At 45.5% G+C, this 22,391-nt stretch overlaps 1 protein-coding gene across 8 annotated transcripts in view; it reads right to left on the bottom strand.

Moving 5' to 3' along the window:
• LOC144603672 (chemokine-like protein TAFA-2) overlaps positions 1 to 22,391 on the bottom strand; it is a 203,911-nt gene that overhangs the window by 19,198 nt on the left and 162,322 nt on the right. For all 8 annotated transcript variants that reach the window (XM_078417279.1, XM_078417271.1, XM_078417273.1 and 5 more), the window contains 3 exons: positions 7,111 to 7,263; positions 5,227 to 5,351; positions 4,951 to 5,089 (listed from right to left, as the gene is read on the bottom strand). In XM_078417279.1, the coding sequence (XP_078273405.1) occupies positions 5,069 to 5,089; positions 5,227 to 5,351; positions 7,111 to 7,263 (299 nt within the window). In that variant the 3' untranslated portion in view covers positions 4,951 to 5,068. The remainder of the gene's footprint in view (positions 1 to 4,950; positions 5,090 to 5,226; positions 5,352 to 7,110; positions 7,264 to 22,391) is intronic.

Raw genomic sequence — 22,391 nt, 5'->3', positions numbered from 1 at the left:
GTGGAAACATCCTCACCACATCCACTCTATCCAGGCCTTTCAATGATTCTCCAATGATGATTGGCTGTGTACCAATACTGTTTCAATGGACAATAAATGGACAGCAAAAATGTGAAATTTTGTACCCAATATTTACCAGTGCTGTGGTGTTTAGAGCTTGGAGTAGTTAGTTGTTAGATAAGTGTACTGGTGGATATGGGGCCATGTAATCCCATTAGTTAAGAAAAGAGGCATAATGAAACAGGGGGCCACTGACCTGTTTAACCAAAAGGTTAATTTGCAAGTTGAATTGGTATTAAGAAAGACAAATGCCATGTTAGCATTTAGCATTCATTTCGACAGGACGACGATATAACAACAAGAATGTAATGCTGGGGCTATATAAGGTGCTGGTCAGGCCGCATTTTGAGTATTGTGAGCAGTTTTGTGCCCCTGACTGAGGAGGGATGTGCTTGACGTTGGAGTCAGTCCAGAGGAAGTTTACGAGAATGATCCCAGGGATGATTGGTTTAACGTATGATGAGCCAGACCTTGCAATGAGCATTTTGCAGTATGGAAGCCAGGCATAAGAAAATGAGAATTTAACAAATAGAAGCAGGACCATGGAAAATGGCTCCACACAATAAAATCATGGCTGACTTGATCACAACCTCAACTCCACCTTCCTGCGTGCCATTGAACACAGAACAGTACTACTCAGGAACTAGCCATTCAGCCTGGCTGTGCTGACCATGATGCCAATCCCATTTACCTGCACCTGTCCCTCTATTCTCTGAAGACAGACACAAAATGCTGGAGTAACTCAGCAGGTCAAGCAGCATCTCTGGAGAAATGGGATAGGTGATGTTTCGGGTCGAGCAACTTCATCAGACTTCTTCTCAGTCTGATGCAGGGTCTCGACCTGAAACGTCACCTATTCCTTTTCTCCAGAGATGTATGCGTGACCCACTGAGTTACTGAGTGTAAACCAGCATCCACAGTTACTTCTTACACATTCCCTCTATTCTCTGCCTGGTCGTGCATCTGCCTACAAATCTCTTAAACATTGCTATTGTACCTACTTCGACACGTGATATATAATGATAGCAAGTGATTATTTACAGTTAATAAAAAAATGGTAATTTAGGATTTAGCTCCGTATAAAATCCACTGATGCAATTGGCTGTACTGAAACGGGCTTTGTGAATAAGGGATTGTTCGGTGAACTATTAATTACTCTGGAATCCCACTGAGGACAGATCCTGATTGGTGAGAGAGCCTTGCACGTGAAGGCAGGGTCATTTGTCAAACGCCATGAAACGTAGCCTGCCTGACTGCTCGAGTGCTGAGGTAACGCATTTGGCTGAAGCGAGAATAGCAACATTGCATAATAGAAATCAACTGCATCAGCTACCCTGTCCAGGCGCTGAGGTGGTCTGTGTGAGTCGGGGCCCAGAGGTGATTGGATCGTGCACGCTCCCGTCAAAAATATACCATAGATTGCTTCCACCGAGGAAACAGACATTGCAAAACAGACACTCCAAAGACGTACAGGTTTGTAGGTTAATTGTCTTGGTATAAATGTAAAATGTCCTTGGCGTGTGTAGGATAGCGTTAGTGTGCGGGGATCGCTGGCCGGTGCGGACTCGGTGGGCCGAAGGGCCTGTTTCCGCACTGTATCTCTAAAACTAAGCTAAACTAAATGAGCATTTGGCGGTATGGAAACCAAGCGTAAGAAAATGAGAATTGAACACATAGAAGCAGGACTACGGAAAATGGCTCCTCAAACCTGCTCCACCGCTCAATAAGGTCAAAGCCAACCTGATTTTAATCTCAACTGTACTTTCCCCTACGTGTGCCATTGAACACAGAATGTACAGCTCAGGAACAGGCCCTTCGGCCCACCGAATCCACGCTGACCTTCAAACACCCGTACACCAGCATTATCCGACACACGAGGGACAATTTACAATTTTCACCCAAGCCAATTAACCTACAAAAAAGTCTTTGCAGTGTGGGGTGAATTCAGAGTACCCGGAGAAAACCCACGCGGTCACTGGGAGAACGTACAAACTCAATACAGACGGTACCCGCAGTCAGTTATTCACAAAGTGCTGGAGTAACTCAGCAGGTCAGGCAGCATCTCAGGAGAGAAGGAATGGGTGACGTTTCGGGTGGAGACCCTTCTTCAGACTGATGTCAGGGGGGCGGGACAAAGGAAGGATATAGGTGGAGATAGGAAGGCAGTGGGAGATCTGGGAAGGGGGACGGGAAGAGAGGGACAGAGGAACTATGTAAAGTTGGAGAAGTCAATGTTCATACCGCTGGGCTGCAAGCTGCCCAGGCGAAATATGAGGTGCTGTTCCTCCAATTTCCGGTGGGCCTCACAATGGCACTGGAGGAGGCCCATGACAGAAAGGTCAGACTGGGAATGGGAGGGGGAGTTCAAGTGCTCAGCCGCCGGGAGATCAAGTTGGTTAAGGCGGACTGAGTGAAAGGGTTTTGGGCGAAGCGATCGCCGAGCCTGCGTTTGGTTTCGCCGATGTACAGAAGTTGACATCTGGAGCAGCGGATGCAATAGATGAGGTTGGAGGAGGTGCAGGTGAACCTCTGTCTCACCTGGAAAGACTGTTTGGGTCCTTGGATGGAGTTGAGGGGGGAGGTAAAGGGACAGGTGATGCATCTCCTGCGGTTGCAGGGGAAAGTGCCCGGGGATGGGGTGGTTTGGGTAGGAAGGGACAAGTGGACCAGGGAGTTGGATCAAGGCTGTTGATGAACGCTTATTTCTCAAAGATTAGCCTATTTCGGGAAAGTGCTCTACATTTTAAGCATTCTGAGAGGTGTGGATTTTGAGAAGAGATCTTTGATGTGGTAACGTATCTCTTTTTCTCTAGTCTGTTTTCTGATCTATGTTTCTTTATGGGATTATGCAGTATATCTTGGAGACTGTAGGTGAACCATTAAGTGATCAGTACAGTCACTACTTATTTCACTGGCTGCAGGCCTGGTGTGTGTGGGTCTTCCTAGCATACTGGGTATGTTGTCTCTGGGTATCAAACTGGTATCAAACTTGTTCTGTTTATACAGACCTCCAAAAGTTACACAAAAATTACTCAATATGGTAACTATATCTCGACAGTATTGTAATGAGTGTCATCAAAAGACCATAGTTTTAGTTTTTTAGTTTTACTTTTAGAGCTGCAGCGTGGAAACTGACCCTTCGGCCCACCGGGCCCGTGCCGAACATCAATCACCCTTGCACTAGTTTTAACCTACACACTAGGAACAAATATACAGAAGACAATTAACCTACAAACCTGCACGTCTTTGGAGTGTGCAAGGAAACCGAAGCACCCGGAGAAAATCCACGCAGTCACAGGGGGAACGTACAAACTCCACACAGACAGCACCCGTAATCAGGATCGAACCCAGGGTCTCTACCACTGCACCACCATGCCGTACTCGTCCGAATTAAACTCCATCTGCCATTTCTCCTCCAATATTTCTATCTGATCTATATCTTGCTCTATCTCTGACAATCATCTTCGCTATACACACCTCCAGCAATTTTCACGCGACCTGCAAGCTTACTAATCAGACCACCTATTCATAGAGTTATCAAGTCATCAAGAGACACAACACAGAGTAGGCGCTTCAGCCCACTGAGTCTGTGCAGAACATCAAGCCTTCATGTTTACACTAATCCTATGCTAACTCATTTTTAATCTTCCTTAAATTCCCATCAACTCCCCCACCCTCCAACAGCCTAGATTCTATTACCCATCAACATATGAAGGGCAATCTACAGTTGTCAATTAATCTACCACCCCAAAGATTTTATTTTTAAGACGTGGGAGGAAACTGAAGCGCCTGGAGGAAGCCCACACTGGGAGAACATGCAAACTCCACACAGGCAGCAATAGAGGTCATGATTGAACCGGGGTCTCTACAGTTGTTGGGTAGCAGCTCTACGAGCTGCAACAAGGTGTCTACTTGTTATCTCCTCAAAGAATTGAATCAGGCTAGCCAAATATAATGTTCCCTTAACAACTCTTTCACGGTCAATATTACTTTGGAAGTGCCATTACTATTGTGTTTACAAAAGAGAAGCTAACAGTTGTACAGCAAATGTGATAACTGACAAGTTAATCTGCTCAGGTGCTGTTCCCTCTGAGGAATATGGGCCTAGATATCCATATCTTATCTCATTCATCTTCAAATATAAAGAGCAACAAAGATCTTTACATCCTCTAGGACCTGGACTCAAACATTGCAGAAACAAAGAACTGCAGATGCTCGTTTTTTACCAAAGATCGACACAAGGTGCTGGAGTAACTCAGCGGGTCAGGCAGCATCTCTGGAAAAAAAGGATGGGTGACATTTCGGGTCAAGACCCTTCTTCAGGCTTCTTCAGAAGAAGAAAAAGAAATGTCCTGACCCGAAACTTCACCCATCCTTTTTCTCCAGAATGCGTAGGAAGGAACTCTAGGTACTGGTTTACACTGTGGATAAACACAAAACGCTGGAGTAACTCAGCGGGTCAGGCAGTATCTGTGGAGAAAGGGAATAGGTGACGTTTCGGGTCAGAACCCTTCCTCCCAGTCTGAAGAAGGGTTCCGAACCGTAACATCACACGTCCTTTCTCTCCAGAGACGCTGCCTGACCCGCTGAGTTACTCCAGCATTTTGCATCTGTCATTTTCTCCAGAAGTCTGAAGAAGGGTCCTGACCCAAAACATCACCCATCCTTTGTCTCCAGAGATGCTGACTGACCCGCTGAGTTCCCCCAGCAGCACTTTGTGTCTATCTTTCAAATAGTGCAAGCTATTTTCACGTGCCCTGCCGACTGAGGAAGCTTGCAACCGAACCCCTTTCGACTGGCTTTGAATCCAGGACACAAGAGGCGAAAGACCAATAGCAATCGCAATTACAATGCACCACCTCATTGATCTCGGACACTTTGCAAACCTACCTGGAGTTCACTTAGTTCAGATCGTTGTCCGAACTGCCACCTGCGGAGGTCTTTCCTGGGCAGGAGAACCGGAGTTCCAGCGAGGTGGTGTAAATGGAGCATTACCTGGCTGGAACCCCTACCAATCTCCAACCAGCAGCTGTGGTATAAAGGCAGTTCACGTTAAAGTTCAGTTGTACAGTGAAACAGGCAATCCTAAAATGTCACCTTTTACGACAGCCACACACCGAAATTTAAATGTTTTCTAGTTGGAAAAGAAGCAGAGGTTTGTCTTACCTTGGTTGTCTTTACTTTATTTCCAGAGGCACAACTCCAACCAGTACGATCTGGCAGTACTTTGCATTCCTCTCCATCAAGGCATGGCTGCATTTGGCACCACCATTTCTGTAAAACTATTGAGGCTAGTTCAACAACAAAAACAAAAATGACAAGTAAAAGTTTATTAGCTTCTTTTCCCCTTGAGAGTCGAGCAAACATCTACCCCACATTGTGTAGGAAGGAACTGTGGATGCTGGTTTAAACCCAAGATAGACACAAAATGCTGGAGTAACTCAGGTACCTCAGAAGAAGGTCTCGACCGGAAATGTCACCTATTCCTTTTCTCCGGAGATGCTGCCCGACCCGCTGAGTTACTCCTGCATCTTGTGTCTATCTGCACCACATTATTGCGTTACATTTATTTCCCTTCCAATAATCTCCCTTTTTTCTTTGGTGGCCCTCAGGAATTAACTTGAAATGAATTCAACAAAGGTTCATTAGATTTATTTGTGGAAGGAAGGACCGATCCCTGATGCGAGGTGTTGGGTAGAATGGGCTGGCATTCGATGGTTTTTTTTAAAAGAATGAGAGATGATCTCAATTGAAAATTCAATTCTGAAGGATTTTGTGGAGTAGACATTGAAAGCTTGCTGACTTGGCAAATGAGCCAAAAACTGTGGATTTAGAATGCAGGCGTGGCCATTTAAGACTGAATTCAGAGGCAATTTCTTCACTTAGAGCTATGTATTCAAGATTGAGATCATTTAGTCACTGAATCAAGGTTCAGTTGGTTTAATGTGAACATTCAGACACAGATATTATTACAAGGTGAAACGGACAAGAGGAATTCATAACCCAACCCCTGAGCCCACGATGTCCTTGACGTGTCATTTCGTGCCTCCAACCTGTGGAATGCAGAAGGTTAAGGTGTGATCTGAGAACCGTTTTAGACGATTAAAGGAAATCGCAAATCAGATCAAGTGGAAATATTTTCACTGCTGGATGTGAGGAGAATATTACGCTGAAATTGGAGTTGGGTTGTTGGGGACCGATGATAGGGAGCAGCCATGCCACACAAAGGCTAGTGCAAAGTTCAGCGCTCTCTGCCTTGACAGTACTGGGACCGGAGGACAGTGGATTGGTAGTTTTATGGGACGAGGAGATTACGGGACAAGGCATCAACAAAGGTAAATGGACAAGAGATGCTGACTGGTCATTTATGTAAATGAACGGTGCAAAGCGACAATCAGTTATTGTGCTATCGATCCAATTCATGCTGAGAATCAATGTTCAGATTCCAGAATCCTCAAAAGATAAGGGAATCATTTCTTTGTTCGATGGGGATTCTATCTGAAAGTTACTTTACGATTCAGTTTCATTATATGTCTTACACGGCACAATTAATTATCCCGGTGAGTGCAATTGATGATTCCAATCCAACTAATTTTGCAGGAATGCAAGATAATAAAATAGATGGAATACAGTTTAAAGTCTATTCCAAGGGATAGGCCACAGGGGATGTGCCCATTTTCCCTGATCTCAACCAAGAGGTTAGGTGTTAACAAGACTTTAGACTTTAGAGATACAGCGTGGAAACAGGCTCTTCAGCCCATCAAGTCTGCGCCGACCAGTGATCACCCCGTACACTAACTCACACACACTTGGGATAATTTTTCCAACTTACCGAAGCCAATTAACCTACAGGCCTGAACGTCTTTGGAGTGTGGGAAGAAACCAGAGCACCAGGAGAAAACCCACAAGGTCACAGGGAGAATGTACAAATTCTGTACAGACAGCGCCCGTGGTCAGGATCGAACCTGGGTCTCCAGCGCTGTAAGGCAGCAACTCTACCCCCGCGCCACTGTGCCGCCCCAACGCCAACAAGACAGAAGCAGAACCTACCATCCACACAAGAAGGAGCGGCGCGTGTTGTTCCTGCCACTTGTCCCGGGAAACAGGAGCACTTCACTGTCTGCGACCGCTCCTCGATTTTGTTTTTATTGCAGCATCGGTGTAGAGCTACTACCTCACAGGTGCCGCTCTTAACATGGTGAGCTGTGCAATGATAATGAGAGCAGGTCAGTTGAGAGAACCATGTAAACACACAGCAGGAACTCTGCAATCTCTACCACACTGACAAGTGGAGAATTTGACCTACACCTCTGGCAGTGTTCATTGAAAGAAACAAGATCTTCCTATAGTGATTCTTCACCATATTCTATCAGGCCCTTCCATAAGACCATTCAGTTTTAGCTTTAGATTTTAGAGGTACAACATGCAAACAGGCCCTTCGGCCCACCGAGTCCACACGATTACCCATACACAAGTTCTATTCCACACACTAGGGACATTTTCCAGAAGCCAATTAACCTACAAACTTGTATGACTTTGGAATATGAGAGGAAACCAGAGCACCAGGGGAAGACCCACATGGTCACAGGGAGAACGTACAAACTCCATGCAGACAGCACCCGTAGTCAGGATCGAACCACGGTGTCTGGCGCTGTAAGGCACCCACTCTACCACTGCTCCACTGGGCCATTCCATTCAACAGCGCACTGGTGTGGCAACCTGACTGGATACATGACGGGTTTAGATAGGACATTTACATCGTGGTGCACTCATTTAAAATGATACAGCAAAAGATGCAAAGTGGATGTGAGGAAAACGTTTTTACATGGAAGGATAGTTCTGAAGAAATTTCAGGGCCACTGGCAGAGATACTTGTATCATTGATAGCCATGGGTGAGGTGCTGGGAGACTGGAGGGTGGCTAATGTTGTGTTTCTATTTAAGAAAGGTAGCAAGGGAAAGAGTGGGAGCTACAGGCCAGTGAGCCTGCTATTAGTGGCGGGTAAGTTATTGGAGGGGATACTGAGAGATGCGATCTCCGTGCATGTATAAAGCCAGGAGGGATTAGGGATGATCAGCATCGCTTTGTGCGATCTCATGCAGGAGAGTAAAAGAAAGATTCAAATTTTATGGAGCCGTGAGTTGTCCACGTTCTTCACGATCAGGGGTGCAGTGCTGCCGGAGCTCACCGGAGCGCTACTCTGGCACCTCTGTACAAAAACGCCAAAATAAACAGCGGGGAATTTTAATTAGTGGGGCATTTAACAGCTGCCGCTCCAGCACAAGTGACCGCTCCGGCACTTATAAAATTAGCACTGCAACACAGTTCACAATCAAAGAGATATCTCATGAGGTGCAATCATTGTTGCAACATAGAAACTTCAAGGTGAAAGGAGAAAAGTTTAAGGGAGATGTGTGGGATACGCTTTTTTTTTACACCGAGAGTGAAGGGTGCCTGGAATATGTTGCCTGGGGTGGTGGTGGAGGCAAGTATGAGAATGGCTTTTAAGAGGCTTTTAGATAAGACATGGATATGCAAGGAATGGTGTGATATGGTCGATGTGCAGGCGGAGGAGATTAGTTTAACTTAGTATCATGTTCAGCATGGACATAGTGGGCCGATGGGTACGTTCCATGTTCACACAGAGCATCGATTGATTGAACAACTCCGGTGAAAGGCAACACCTTTGACATTGCAACGCTCCCTTACGACTAATTAAATATCCCTAAAAGCAGTCAGAAAAGCGTATGTGTCTTAATATTACACCGGCTATTATTGGTGTGGCTCCATGACTGAAATCCACTTAGAAAATTAAAATGTGGAGGAAGAAAAATTGCAGATGCTGGTTTAAATCGAAGGTAGACACAAAATGCTGGAGTAACTCAGCGGGTCGGGCAGCATCTCTGGAGAGAAGGAATGGGTGACTTTGCGGGTCGAGACCCTTCTTCAGTCTGAAGAAGGGTCTCGACCCGAAACATCACCCATTCCTTCTCTCCAGAGATGCTGCCTGACCCGCTGAGTTACTCCAGCATTTTGTGTCCACCTTAGAAAATTAAAATTGTAGAAACAAAGAACTGCCGGTGATGGTTTATACCAAAGATAGACACCAAGTGCTGGAGTAACTCAGCGGGTCAGCCAGCATCTCTGGAACAAAGTGGATGGGTGACGTTTCAGGTCCCGCTCTGCAAGTCATCCATATCACTCCGTTTCCTGCATATCCACGTGCTTATCTAAAATCTTCTCAAATGCCACCATCGTATCTGTCTCCACCACCAGCTCAAGTAGTGCATTCCAGGCACCTAGCACACTCTGTGTAAAAAAACTTGCTCCCCACATCTCCCTTAAACATTCACTTCAGAAAAATTGAAAGATTGATGTGTTCCCATTCGTCAATGTTAACGGAAGAATGTAAAACCTCTAGATGTAGAACTCATTTCGCTGGAATATTCAATAGTATTTATCTCGCAAGTTAAATATTGAGTAGAAACATTTTCCAGCACCAGCACCAGCTTTGATACTTCAGTCACTGAAGTTGACCTGTAAACCTCGTGCCTGACTTTATTCAGATTGTGTTTATTAATATTATGTTATTAAAACAATCCTCCAAGAATCATGAAGTCTTTGGCGAAGTGGAATTGCGATTATCAACCAGTGTGGGCATGTGTGCAGACTGGTAATCAGATTTGATCTGTTTAACCAAGGAACGTTTGCCGAGGGCTCAGAAAACAAATGGAAATCGCTGGCTTGGTTTTTAAATGCTGCAGCTCACACACAGAGATGAACACCCTGAATCTAAATGCTCTTTGTATTTCAATATTTTCAAGAATGGAACAGTTCATTAATGAGATTCATGAAATAAATCAGGACAAGACCAAAAGCCCACGCCAGGACGAGACCTAATCCAATGTTTGACTAAGGTCTGATTTCAGCGTTTGACCAATATTGTGGCTGCAGCACATGTCTTTGACTTTTATCCCAGTTCCCGGTCTGACATGCTGCCACAACAAAGCACACAGAGGACAACGAGGAAGCTTTTCGTTTTAGAAAAGGATGTCTAGAATGACCAGTGAGGTGCTGTATATATTTGGAAAGTTGCTCTCTGATCTTAGGTTTCATGTGATTGTAATAATCCAATCTTAGTTACTTTTTCATCGAGTCATACATCATGGAAACACCCACTGCATATTGAAAGGATGTGAATGTGCAGGTCAGGGTGTGGAGGGGATTTACCGGGTAGTTGCTTGAGATGGAATATTGCAACTCTGAGGAGAGACTGGATAGACTTGGTTTATTTGCATTGAAACGGAATAAAAGGGAACCTAAAGGGGAGCGAGTAGGGTTGCCAACTGTCCCATATTAGCTGGGACATCCCGTGTTTTGGGCTAAATTGGCTTGTCCCGTATGGGACCGCCCTTGTCCCATATTAGGCCCTTGACGGCGCTGTAGACTCGGACACTGTAGGCCCGGGGGCCGCTGTAGTCCCGTTCAGTGTACGTCTAGGTGCCGCCTAATGGAGGTTGCGTCGCAACCCACCTTTCGGCCCGGGCGGCCGCCATTGGTGGAGCGGGAGCATGTGACCGCTGGCTGGGTGAGGTCACGTGGGGCGCAGGGCGGTGACGTCACCCTTTGTCCCTTATTTGGAAGTGAGGATGTTGACAACCCTAGGAGCAAGTGACCCAAACAACTACATAGAATCATAGAGTCAACAGTGTGGAAACAGGCCTGTAGGCCCAATTTGCCCATGCTGACCAACATACCCCATCAACCCCAGTCCCACTTGCCTGCGTTTGGCCAATATCCCTCTAAATCTATTCTATCCATGTACTTGTTCAAATGTTTTTTAAACGTTGTGATAGTACCTGCCTCAACTATCTCCTCTGGCAGCTCATTCCATACACCCACCACCCTTTGTGTAAAAAAGAGTGACTGATTTGTGACTTATAATGCCATGGAGTATCTCTTGGTTCCAATTAACATGCACCCACTTATTTCTTCCACTGCACAATTGATAATGTAGCATCTCATAATAATATAGAACATAGAAGAGTGCAACACAGGAAGAGTGGCTATATAGGGGGAACACCTATATAGGTGTTCGGCCCACAATGTCTGTGCTGACCATGATACCAAGTTAAACAGATCTCATTTTAGTTTTTAGAGATACAACATGGAAACAAGCCCGTCTGCCCCCGAGCCCATACCGACCATCGATCACTACATACACTCGCACTATCCGACACAAGGGACAATTTACAATTTTTACCCGAAGCCACTTAACCTACACCTACATGTCTTTGGGATGTGGGAGGAAACTGGAGCACCTGGAGGAAACACACTTGGTCACAGGGAAAATCCATACAGACAGCACCCGAGTTCAGGATGGAACCCGGGTCTCTGGTGCTCTGAGGCAGCAACTCTACAGCTTGTATATGTTCCATATCCATGTGCCTCTTTAGCTTCTTAAACGCTATTATCATGTCTGCTTCCACCACCACCTACAGCAGTGCATTCTGGGCAGCTCCCACTCTCTGTGTAATAAACTTGCTCTGCACATCTCCTTTAAACTTTGTCACGCTCACCTTAAAGCTATGCACTCTCATGTTTGATATTTCCAAGCTGGTTAAGCAATACCTCACTAGCAAGAACGTGCCTACAACCTGGCACAGTGATGCAGTGGTAGATCTCCTGCCTTTCAGAGCCCGAGACCCAGGTTCGATCCTGGGTGCTTGTCTGTACAGAGTTTGTACGTTCTCCTTGTGACCGCATGGGTTTTCTCCGGGTGCTGCCGCTACCTCCCACACTCTAAAAGATGTACCGGTTTGCAGGTTAATTGTCTAGTTTAGTTTAAAGATGCTGCGCGGAAACAGGCCCATCGGCCCATCGACTCCGTGCTGACCAGCGATCCCCAAACACCAGCACTAGCACTAGGGACAATATACAATCTTTACCGAAGCCAATTAATCTACAAACCTGCACATCTTTGGAGTGTGGGAGAAAACCAGAGCACCCAGAGAGAGGTCACAGGGAGAACGTACAAACTCCATACAGACAAGACCCATAGTCAGGATGGAACATGGGTCTCTGGTGCTGTAAGGCAGCAACTCTACCGCTGCGCCGCCCCAGGTAATTTGGCTCCAGGGAAAATTGTAAATCGTCCCTAGTGTGTCGGCGGTCGGAGCGGACTCGGTGGGCTGAAGGGCCTATTTCTTCACTGTATCTCTAAACTAAACCTGCTGTGGCGTTCCCCCTATATAGCCACTCCATTCACAGGGACATTTCCAATACAGCTGTGATAATAAAATGCGTGGAAGATATACACAGATCCATTGAAGATTACAGAATCAATGTGATTATTTTCCAACTCAAGCAGTCTGTTGTAAATTATTTAACAAGCAATTCTGCTATAACAAGTGTTGTTCCTGCCAGACAATTAAACTTTTCCACTGCATTGTCATCCTTAACCTTGCAGGTTTTATACAGATACTTACAAAAACTTACAAAAGCAGGCAAAGTAAATCCAATATAAATGGCAACATGCTAAACAACATGAAACTGTGAATCATCCCTGGCCGAAGGGCTTTCGTAAAGGAATGGATCACTTTAATTCCATGCAATTGAATGGAGCCTAGGTATTTTTTATTAATATCCTGGGCTCGCATTCTGTGATGCAGTTCGTTTTACTGTGAGAATTAAATTGCAAAGGCCTCAGATGTGACGTGCTAGGAAAGGCCATTGGGCATCACATCATAACATTAGCAGGTTAATCAGGTGTTTACTTTATTTAGAGATACGGTGTGGAAATAGGCCCTTCAGCCCACTGAGTCCATGCCATCCATTAATTACAAGTAACCTAGTTCTTCTATCCTACACACCAGGGACAATTTACAGAAGCCGTTTAACATACAAGCCTGCACGTCTTTGGAATGTGGGTGGAAACCGGAGCACCTTGAGAAAACCCGTGCGGTCACTGGGAGAACATACAAGCTCCGTACAGACACCAACCATATTCAGGATCGAACCCGGGTCTCTCGTGCTGTCAGGCAGCAGCTCTGTGCTGCCCTATTAGAAGCCAAAGGACACGGCACAATATATAGTATAAGAAGATAACTGCAGATGCTGGTACAAATCGAAGGTATTTATTCACAAAATGCTGGAGTAACTCAGCAGGTCAGGCAGCATCTCGGGAGAGAAGGAATGGATGACTTTTCGGGTCGAGACCCTTCTTCAGACTGAGGAAGCCAAAGGACACGGCACAATATTTGCTGCCGTACTTTAGACAGTCTTAAGAAGATGTGAAAAATTGATTGGAATGATTAAAGGAATAGTTACAATGGCACGGCGGTAGAGCTGCCACCTCACAACACCAGAAGCACAGGTTCAATCCTGACCTCAGGTGCTGTCTGTGTGTAGTTTGCACATTCTCCCTGTGACCACGTGGGTTTTCTTCGGGTGCTCCGGTTTCCCCCACATCCCAAAGGCGTGCGGGTTTGTAGGTTAATTGGCTTCTGTAAGTTGTCCCTCATGTGCAGGATAGAACTAGTGCATGGGTGATCACTGGTCGGCGCTGACTCGGTGGGCCGATGGGCCTGTTTCCATTTTAACAATTCTCGTTATGATAGTTTAGTTTAACTAAAACAAAACTAAAAAAGAATACAGAGATTTGAAGGCAACTTTTCTGCTCTGAATATGTAGGAAGAAACTGCAGATGCTGTTTTACACTGAAGATAGACACAAAATGCTGGAGTAACTCAGCTGGTGAGGCAGCATCTCTGGGGAAAAGGAATAGGTGACATTTTGGGTCAAGACCCTTCATCAAACTCTGGTGTGAAGACTTTTCTTTAGAAGCCTGTGGGACAGCCTTGCTTTCTCTGGAGTGTTGCAGGGGCACCATTGAAGCTGTAGAAAGCATTTTATCAGGATGTATCACAGTATGGTTTGTGAACAGCTCCATCCAAGACAGCAAGAAGTCGCAGAGAATTGTGGACACAGCCCAGACCATCACACAAACCAACCTCCATTCCAATCATTCCATGTACACATCACGCTGCCTCTGTGAGGTCAACAGCACAATCAAGGACTCACCCCTGACACTCTCTCTCTTCCCCTTTCCCCATCATGCAAGAGGTACAGAAGTGTGAAAATGCACACCCCCAGATTCAGGGACAGTTTCTTATCCAGCTGTTATCAGGCAACTGAACCATCCAATCACCAACTAGGGAGTGGTCCTGAGCTACGATCTACCTTGCTAGAGATCGTCGTACTATCTTTAATCGGACTTTACCGGACTTTATCCTGCACTCAACATTATTCCCTCTACACACCGTGGATGGCTTGATTGTAATCACTTATAGTCTTTCCGCTCTGAGGTCGAATGATGCCAGATTAATGGTCTTGCTCTTCACATGAGCGAAACTAAGGAGCTGATTGTTGATGCTGAGGAAGCATGTGCCTGTTTTCATTGGTGGGGCGGTGGTGGAGAAAGTCAACAGCTCCAAGATCCGAGGTGTACACACATCTGATGATCTGTGCCAAGACCAACATGTTCATGCAATTCCGAAGAAAGTCCACCAACACCTCTACTTCCTCACACGTTTTAGGAGCTTCAACAGGCCCATCGAATGACTATCAGTGAACAGTGGAGAGTATGCGGTTTGGAAATTCAAATTCTCAAGAACCAAGTGGTGGACAATGGCCCGTCCATCGTACGTATTGACCTCCCCACCATCAAAGCGATCTGCAGGAAGGCAGCTGAGATCATCGAAGACCTGCTCCACCCTAGCAACTAACGCTGCTACCATCGGGGACAAGGCACAGGAGCCCGAGAATTGTCACCTCCAGGCTCAAGAACAGATTCTTCCCTTCAACCATCAGAATATTGAACCATCTGCACAAACCTAAAGATAACCCTACCTCAGCATCCAACCATGACAAACTTTGCATTGCTAAGGTTGCACTATAAGGTTTGGTCTTTTTGTACAGTCATGATCTAGTTTCTCTTTGGAATAACATAGTTTAATGTGTATTTATTGTTATTGTGTCTAATGTGCCTATAAAGCTACAGCAAGTAATAATTTCATTGTTCCAGTTTATATCCAGTGCATATGACAAATAAATGCTCTTGACTCTTGAAAACATAAAACCTGAGATAATGCATCAATCGCTGGGTGACAGAATGAGTGGTTGCCTTGAGGTCTTCACTGAATGACACACATTAGCCTAGAGAAGCAGCAAACACAGGAACACAAGAAAGTAGTAGTACCAGATCACCAGGCTGGTAAGGCCTCTCCCGCCTTTCAACAATAGACAATAGACAATAGATAATAGGTGCAGGAGGAGGCCATTCGGCCCTTCAAGCCAGCACCGCCATTCAATGTGATCATGGCTGATCATTCTCAATCAGTACCCCGTTCCTGCCTTCTCCCCATACCCCCTGACTCCGCTATCCTTAAGAGCTCTATCTAGCTCTCTCTTGAATACGATTAGTGTAGATAGGCACCATTTACAGCATGGACACGATGTGCCAAAGGGCCCACTTCTGTGCTCTAAACTCCATGACCATGATCTCAGGAAAGAATCGATGAGGGGCAGCGCATAGTTGCTGTCTTAGAGCATCAGAGACCCAGGTTCGATCCTGACTACGGGACTGACTCTATCCTTGCAGCGAAGGAGGGTAAGGGGTGATCGTACAAAGGTGTACAAAATCATGAGAGGAATAGATCGGGTAAATGCACAGAGCAGGGGAATTGAGAACCAAAGGACATAGGTTTAAGGTGAGGGGGGAAAGATTTAATAGGAGGGGTAACATTTATACACAAAGGATAGTGGATGTATGGAACAAGCTGCCAGATGAGATAGTTGAGGCAGACACTATTGCAACGTTTAAGAAGATTTACGTAGGTATATGGAAAGGATAGGTTTAGAGGGATATGGGGCCAAACAGAGGAACATAGGACTAGTGTGGGTGGGACACGTTGGTCGGTGTGGGCAAGTTGGGCCGAAGAGCCTGTTTCCACACTGTATGACTCTATGACTCTATACACTACACACTGGGGACATGGTGCGCTGAAGAGCCCCTTTCTGTGCTGTACCACTCTATGACAATGATCTCATGAAAGTATCGATGAGGGGCAGCACAGTGGGACAGCGGTACAGTTGCTGCCTTACAGCATCAGAGACCCGGGTTCAATCCCGACTACGGGTGCTGTCTGCATGGAGTTGGTATGTTCTCCCTGTGACTGCGTGGGTTTTCTCTGGATGCTCCAGTTTCCTCCCATACCGCCAAAGACGTACAGGTTTGTAGGTTAATTGGCTTCGGTAAAATTGTAAATTGTCCCTGGTGTGAAGGGCCTGTTTCCACGCTGTATCTCTAAAGTCTAAAGTCTAAAGATTCAAAAGGGTAAATGCAGAAAAATCAATTTCTTGTTTTCAGGAGATGGATGAATCAAAACAAAAAAAGAAATGCCAAATTATAGATGGGTCAGTCAGCAATGAACTCAATAAACAATTTTTCACATGAAAATCAGAGATTTGGAATTCTGTAGGTGGATCATTGAAATGTTTATATTGAACAAATTTTGCATCAAAGGAATGAATTTATGATGCCAACTAACAAACATCTCACTGAATGGCAGTCAGATTTGAAAGGCTGTGAGTTCCCACTCCCTCTTTTGTATTTTAGAGGAGAAAATACAAACACAAAAAAAATTAAAAATGACACAGAGGGTGGTGGGTGTATGGAACGAGCTGCCAGAGGAGGTAGTTGAGGCAGGTACTATGACAACGTTTAAAAAACAATTTGACATTACATGGTTAGGTGAGGTTTATGGGCCTAACGTGGGCAGGTGGGACACATGTAGGTGGGGCATCTTGGGCAAGTTGGGCCGAATGGCCTGTTTCCATGCTGACAAGTGCAAAAGATACAACATTTTAAATTCAACCTGTCACCTTCCCCTCAATTCAAATTCTCACTTCCTCTCCCCTCCAAATCGTACCATCTGACTTCTCCTTTCATGTTCCCTAACGTAATGCTCGAGGAAGGTTCAGCTCTCTTGTCAAGGTGTCGCCACCTCACTCAAAGGCTTTCCACTCCCTGCATCCTCTGCCCCCCCCCCCTCCCCCCCACCCCCACCAATCCTGTCTTATACCTGGTAGAAAGGTTGTGTGCCAATTACTACTGCTTCTTCGTAGCTGCAAGGACAGAGATTCAACCTGACCTCAGGTGCGTCTGTGTGGAGTTTGCATGTTCTCCAAATTCATGCTCATAAGTCATAGGGACATAATTAGGCCACTCGGCCCATCGAGTTTACCCCGCCATTCAATCATGGCTGATCTATCTTTCTATCTCAACCCCATTCTCCTGCCTTCTCCCCAAAACCTTTGAGACCTTTACTAATCAAGAATCTGCCGATCCCTGCTTTAAAAATACCCAGTGACTTGGCCTCCATAGCTGTCTATGGCAATGAATTCCACAGATTCCCCACCCTCTGACTAAAGAAGTGAATGTGTGGGTTTCCTCCAGATGCTTCAATTTCCACCCATGTCTCAACAGGCACGCTGGTACATTAACTGGAAACTGCAAATTATTGCCAGTGCAATTGAGGTAGAAGGGTTCCAACCCGAAACGTCACCTATTCCTTTTCTCCAGAGATGACCCGCTGAGATACTCCAGCATTTTGTATCTGTCTTTAGTCCTGTTATCTGTTGCTCACTACTTTGTCATTAAGAGTCTGAAAATGGTATTGCAGAGGAAGTTCGGAATAACATTAACAAGTCTGCATTATTTACGTACAAGATTTATGCCGGTGCAGTCTTACAACTTGTAGTCCCAGCACAAACAGGATTTGAGTTATCTATGTTTGATTTCATTAAAATCAATATCATGTTTTATTTTATACCTCATCACTTCCTAAGTGATTAATCACATGAGAATTTGCTGTTTATTAGTCGGAAAAAAAATCAATAAATAAAGTACTCCAAAGATAGCCATTCCTCAGGCACTATATTTCTGCCCAAACTATTGACTCTGGAAAATGTACCTTACAGAAATGCACATAGAGTTACAACAGTAAAATCTTTGGCAATATGTAGAACAAGTTAACACAGCTAAATTTGACAAAAAGTCCAAACCCGAAAAGTCACCAAGCCATATTCTTCAGGGTTGCTGCCTGACCCACTGAGTTACTCCAGCACTTTGTGTCTTTCAAAAAATATATATTGAGCAAAGTTTACTGGGTGGTCCAGAATCAGTGGTGGGGTTAGCTGGGAGTGGGTTCATGGTCTCAAATAAAAGGGTGAGCCATTCAGAACATAGATTGAGTAGAGAACACAGAACAAAGAACAGAACAGCACGGGGCCCTTCGGCCCACAATGTTTGTGCCGAACATGATGGCAAGTTAAACTGATCTCATCTGCCTGTACATGATGTACATGCCTGTACATGCCTGTACATGATGCACATGCCTGTACATGCCTGTACATGATGCCTCCATTCTGTGCCCTTGCACTTCCATGTGTCCATTTAAAAGCCTTTTAAGGCCACAATCATATCTGCCTCCACCAACACCCCTGGCAATGCGTTCCAGGCACCCACTACTCTGTGTAAAAAGCTTTCCCCGCATATCTCCCTTAATCTTTCCGTCTCACACCAGCACAGAGGGCTGTGGAGGCCAAGTCATTGGGTATTTTTAAGGCGGGGATTGACAGAATCTTGATTACTACGGGTGTCAGAGGTTATGGGGAGAAGGCAGGAAAATGGGGTTGAGAGGGAACCCTCTCAAAAGAGAGGTGGGGGAAAGCAAGAGAAAGCCTGACAAGTGATGGGTGGATACAGATTAGGTGTTGGGTGAGTGGCTGATGGGTGAAGTATGTGACAAAGGGCAGCAGTGAACAGGATTACACTGTACAAATCCCATATTAATTTTCCCACTTGTCCATCTACTTGCCCCCAATTCTACCACTCACCGACAAACTAGAGGGGATTTACAGCGGCCAAATAACCAACTGACCTGCATGTCTTTAGGTGATGGGATGAAACAAGAGCATCAAGGGGTCACTGTGCAAACTCCCTACAGACAGCACCAGAAGTCAGGATGGTACCTGAATCTCCACAGTTGTAAGGCAGTAAGTTTAGTTTAAAGATACAGCGCGGAAGTAGGCCCTTCGGCCCACCAAGTCTGCATCGACCAGCAATCCTGTACACTAGCACTATCCTACGCGCTAGGGTCAATTACAGTATTTACCAAAGCCAATTAACCTACAAACCTGTGTGTCTTTGGAATGTGGGAGCACCAGGGGGAAACCCACGCGGTCACGGGCAGAACCTACAAACTCCATACAGACAGCACCCGCAGTCAGGATCGAACCCGGGCCTCTGGCGCTGTGAGGCAGCAACCCTACCGTTGCGCCACCGTACAGCTCTCTAATAGCTGTACCACCGGGCCGCACTAGAAAGATTCCTTTTTATATGACAGCACTCTCCGGCTGGTAAAGTGCCACATTTGGTTCCATTGACCATCGCAGTCACGGTTTCACCTTGATCAGGCTACAGAAAGAGCAGTGAACACAACTTCAATAGAAACTTTCAGAGAAAAATTGTAAGTATAATTAAATTTCCGTGGATGACTAGGGGGAAGGAGTTACTGAGGGTGTCTCTCCACATCATGGCGATGGAGGCAGATATGATTGTGGCATTTAAAAGGTTTTTAAATAGACACAAGGAAGTTGAGACAGACATGATAGGGCTCCAAGAGTCTTTGAAATCAAAGCCCAGGGCCAAGAATTAATTAAACACATGGAAAAATCATTGGCATACCACTTAATCAGAAATAAGCAAAGACACTCTATGATTGCAATTCCCTGTTTGAAGTTGGAAGCAATTTAATAAACTGTGTTGATGCTATAATGTGCAGACAGAGCAAGCAGGACAACAATCCCTGCCTGTATCTATTCATCTTTAAAACCTTCAATTAAAAGCTGACTCAATTGGCGGCTCTCTCTTCCCTGAGTAACCAGCCCCCTGTCAGTCATGAAAGAAACATAGGGTGTTCTCTTGGTGCAGGAAAGAACTGCAGATGCTGGCTTACACCAAAGATAGACACAAAAAGCTGGAGTAACTCAGCGGGTCTGGCAGCATCTCTGGAGAAAACGAACAGGTGACGTTTCGGTTCGAGACCCTTCTTTAAACTGAGAGTCAGGGGAGAGGGAAACTAGAGATATGAAAAATACAAAGGACAAATGAATTAAAGGTTTATCGTTGCTGCCGTTAATTCATCCTTTTGCATACCTTTCATTCATTTGTTTAGTTTAGTTTAGAGATACAGCGTGGAAACAGGCCCTTCGGCCCACCGAGTCTGCACCAACAAGCGATCCCTGTACACTAACACTGCCCCATATACACTAGGGACAATTTAACATTTATACCAAGCTAATTAACATACAAACCTGTACGTCTTAGGAATGTGGGAGGAAACCGAAGACCTCGAAGAAACCCCACACAGGTCATGGGGAGAACGTACAATCTCCAGACAGACATCGCCCGTGGTCAGGATCGAACATGGGTCTTTAGTGCTGTAAGGCAGTAACTCTACCGCTACACCACCGTGCCACCCACGGTGTTTATTGGACCTTTTCAAACCTCTAGTTTCCCTGTCCCCTGACTCTCAGTCTGAACAAGGGTCTCAACCGGAAACGTCACCTATTCCTTTTCTCCAGAGATGTGGCCTGACCCACTGAGTTACTCCAGCTTTTTGTGTCTGTCTTTGAGTTCTCGGTTTCCCAGACAACAGGTATCCTTCAATCTCTGTCAATGCGGCCTGTGCGGTCTAACTTCACACAAATCACCTCCAGACCAACTCAGAACAGCGTAGGCAGCTGCCTTTAAAAATGTCATTCGTTTTATTTAAAGCCCTTTGAGACATTGCAAAATCCTGATATGAGAGAATTAATAAATAATGCAAAATTGTTGAGCAGATCATTAAAAGCCAAGAATCAAAAATAAACGATTGTTTGTTATCTTAATCACAACCTACAAGCAGCTGTACAAAATCATAAGAGGAATAGATCGGGTAGATGCACAGAATCTCTTGCCCAGAGTAGGGGAATCGACAACCATGGGTTTAAGGTGAAGAGGGAAAGATTTAATAGGAACCTGAGGGGTCACTTTTTCATACAGAGGGTAGTAGGTGTATGGACCAAGCTGCCGGAGGAGGTTGTTGAGGCAGGAACTATTGCAATGCTTAAGAAACATTTGGACAGGTACATGGATAGGACTGGTTTAGAGGGGCATGGGCCAAACACAGGCAGGCGGGGACTCGTGTAGATGAGACATGTTGGGCAAGATGGGCCGATGGCCATGTTTCCACGCTGTATGACTCTATGACTTTATGACTCTAACCGCAACGAAGTATAATTAATACGTGTTCACTCACTGTCTGTGCTACTTATGCCAGGGAGCTGAGCAACAAATGGTGTATTTTAAGAAAGGTATGGGGAACATTCCTGACATTCACTCGGCAATGACAAATTTAAAGCCCAGCAAAACGAGGTCAGGTGGAAAACACTTTCGCATGTGTGGTGAATTTTCGGAGTCCTTGGCTTGACTGATGCCCTGGTATTTCTACGCTGACAACATCGTCGCAGCAGCTTCAGGGCCTCGAGCCAACTACTTTGTTTCAGACCAATTGGCAAGCTACACCCCTTGTGGTTAACGTAGAAATTGCACCATCAGCTCCCTGTCATAGGAGCAATTCAACGTGGAACTAAGCTTAAAATGAAGGAGTGTCGAAACAAAGAACTGCTGATGCTGGTTAACACACAAAAATATGATGCATATTCCTCATATTCCGCTTGGGTTGGTTACAACCCAATGATATGAACATTAAATTCTCCAATTTTATAAAACCTCTAACTGAACACCCCCCTCCTGGCCTTTTCTACCACTCTCCCCCCCCCCCCCCCCCGAACCTGGCCCCACCTATTTCTCCCCTCCATCCAACCCCCCCCCCCCCCCACCCCCCGTTACTTTCCTCCTCTTTGCTTCACAACCTGCAACTCTTCAAACTTATCATCCACCTATTGTTCTTATCTCTGGCCTTTGTTCCAACCATCTGCCTATCAAAACATCCCCCTCGCCTGTATTAACCTGCATGCTTTGGCCTGCCTCTCCCCTTTCCCAGCTTTTTTACTCTCGACTCCTAGAATCAGTCTGAGGAAGAGTCCTGACCCAAAAACATCACCTATCCATGTTCTCCGGAGATGCTGCCTGACCCTCTGAGTTACTCCAGCTCTTTGTGTCCTTTTAAACTTCAAGTGATCTCTGCACCAACAGGTGAAAA

This window comes from Rhinoraja longicauda, chromosome 20 (assembly GCF_053455715.1).
Source record: "Rhinoraja longicauda isolate Sanriku21f chromosome 20, sRhiLon1.1, whole genome shotgun sequence".
NCBI lineage: Eukaryota > Metazoa > Chordata > Chondrichthyes > Rajiformes > Arhynchobatidae > Rhinoraja > Rhinoraja longicauda.
This window is presented reverse-complemented; position numbering and strand designations above follow the sequence as displayed.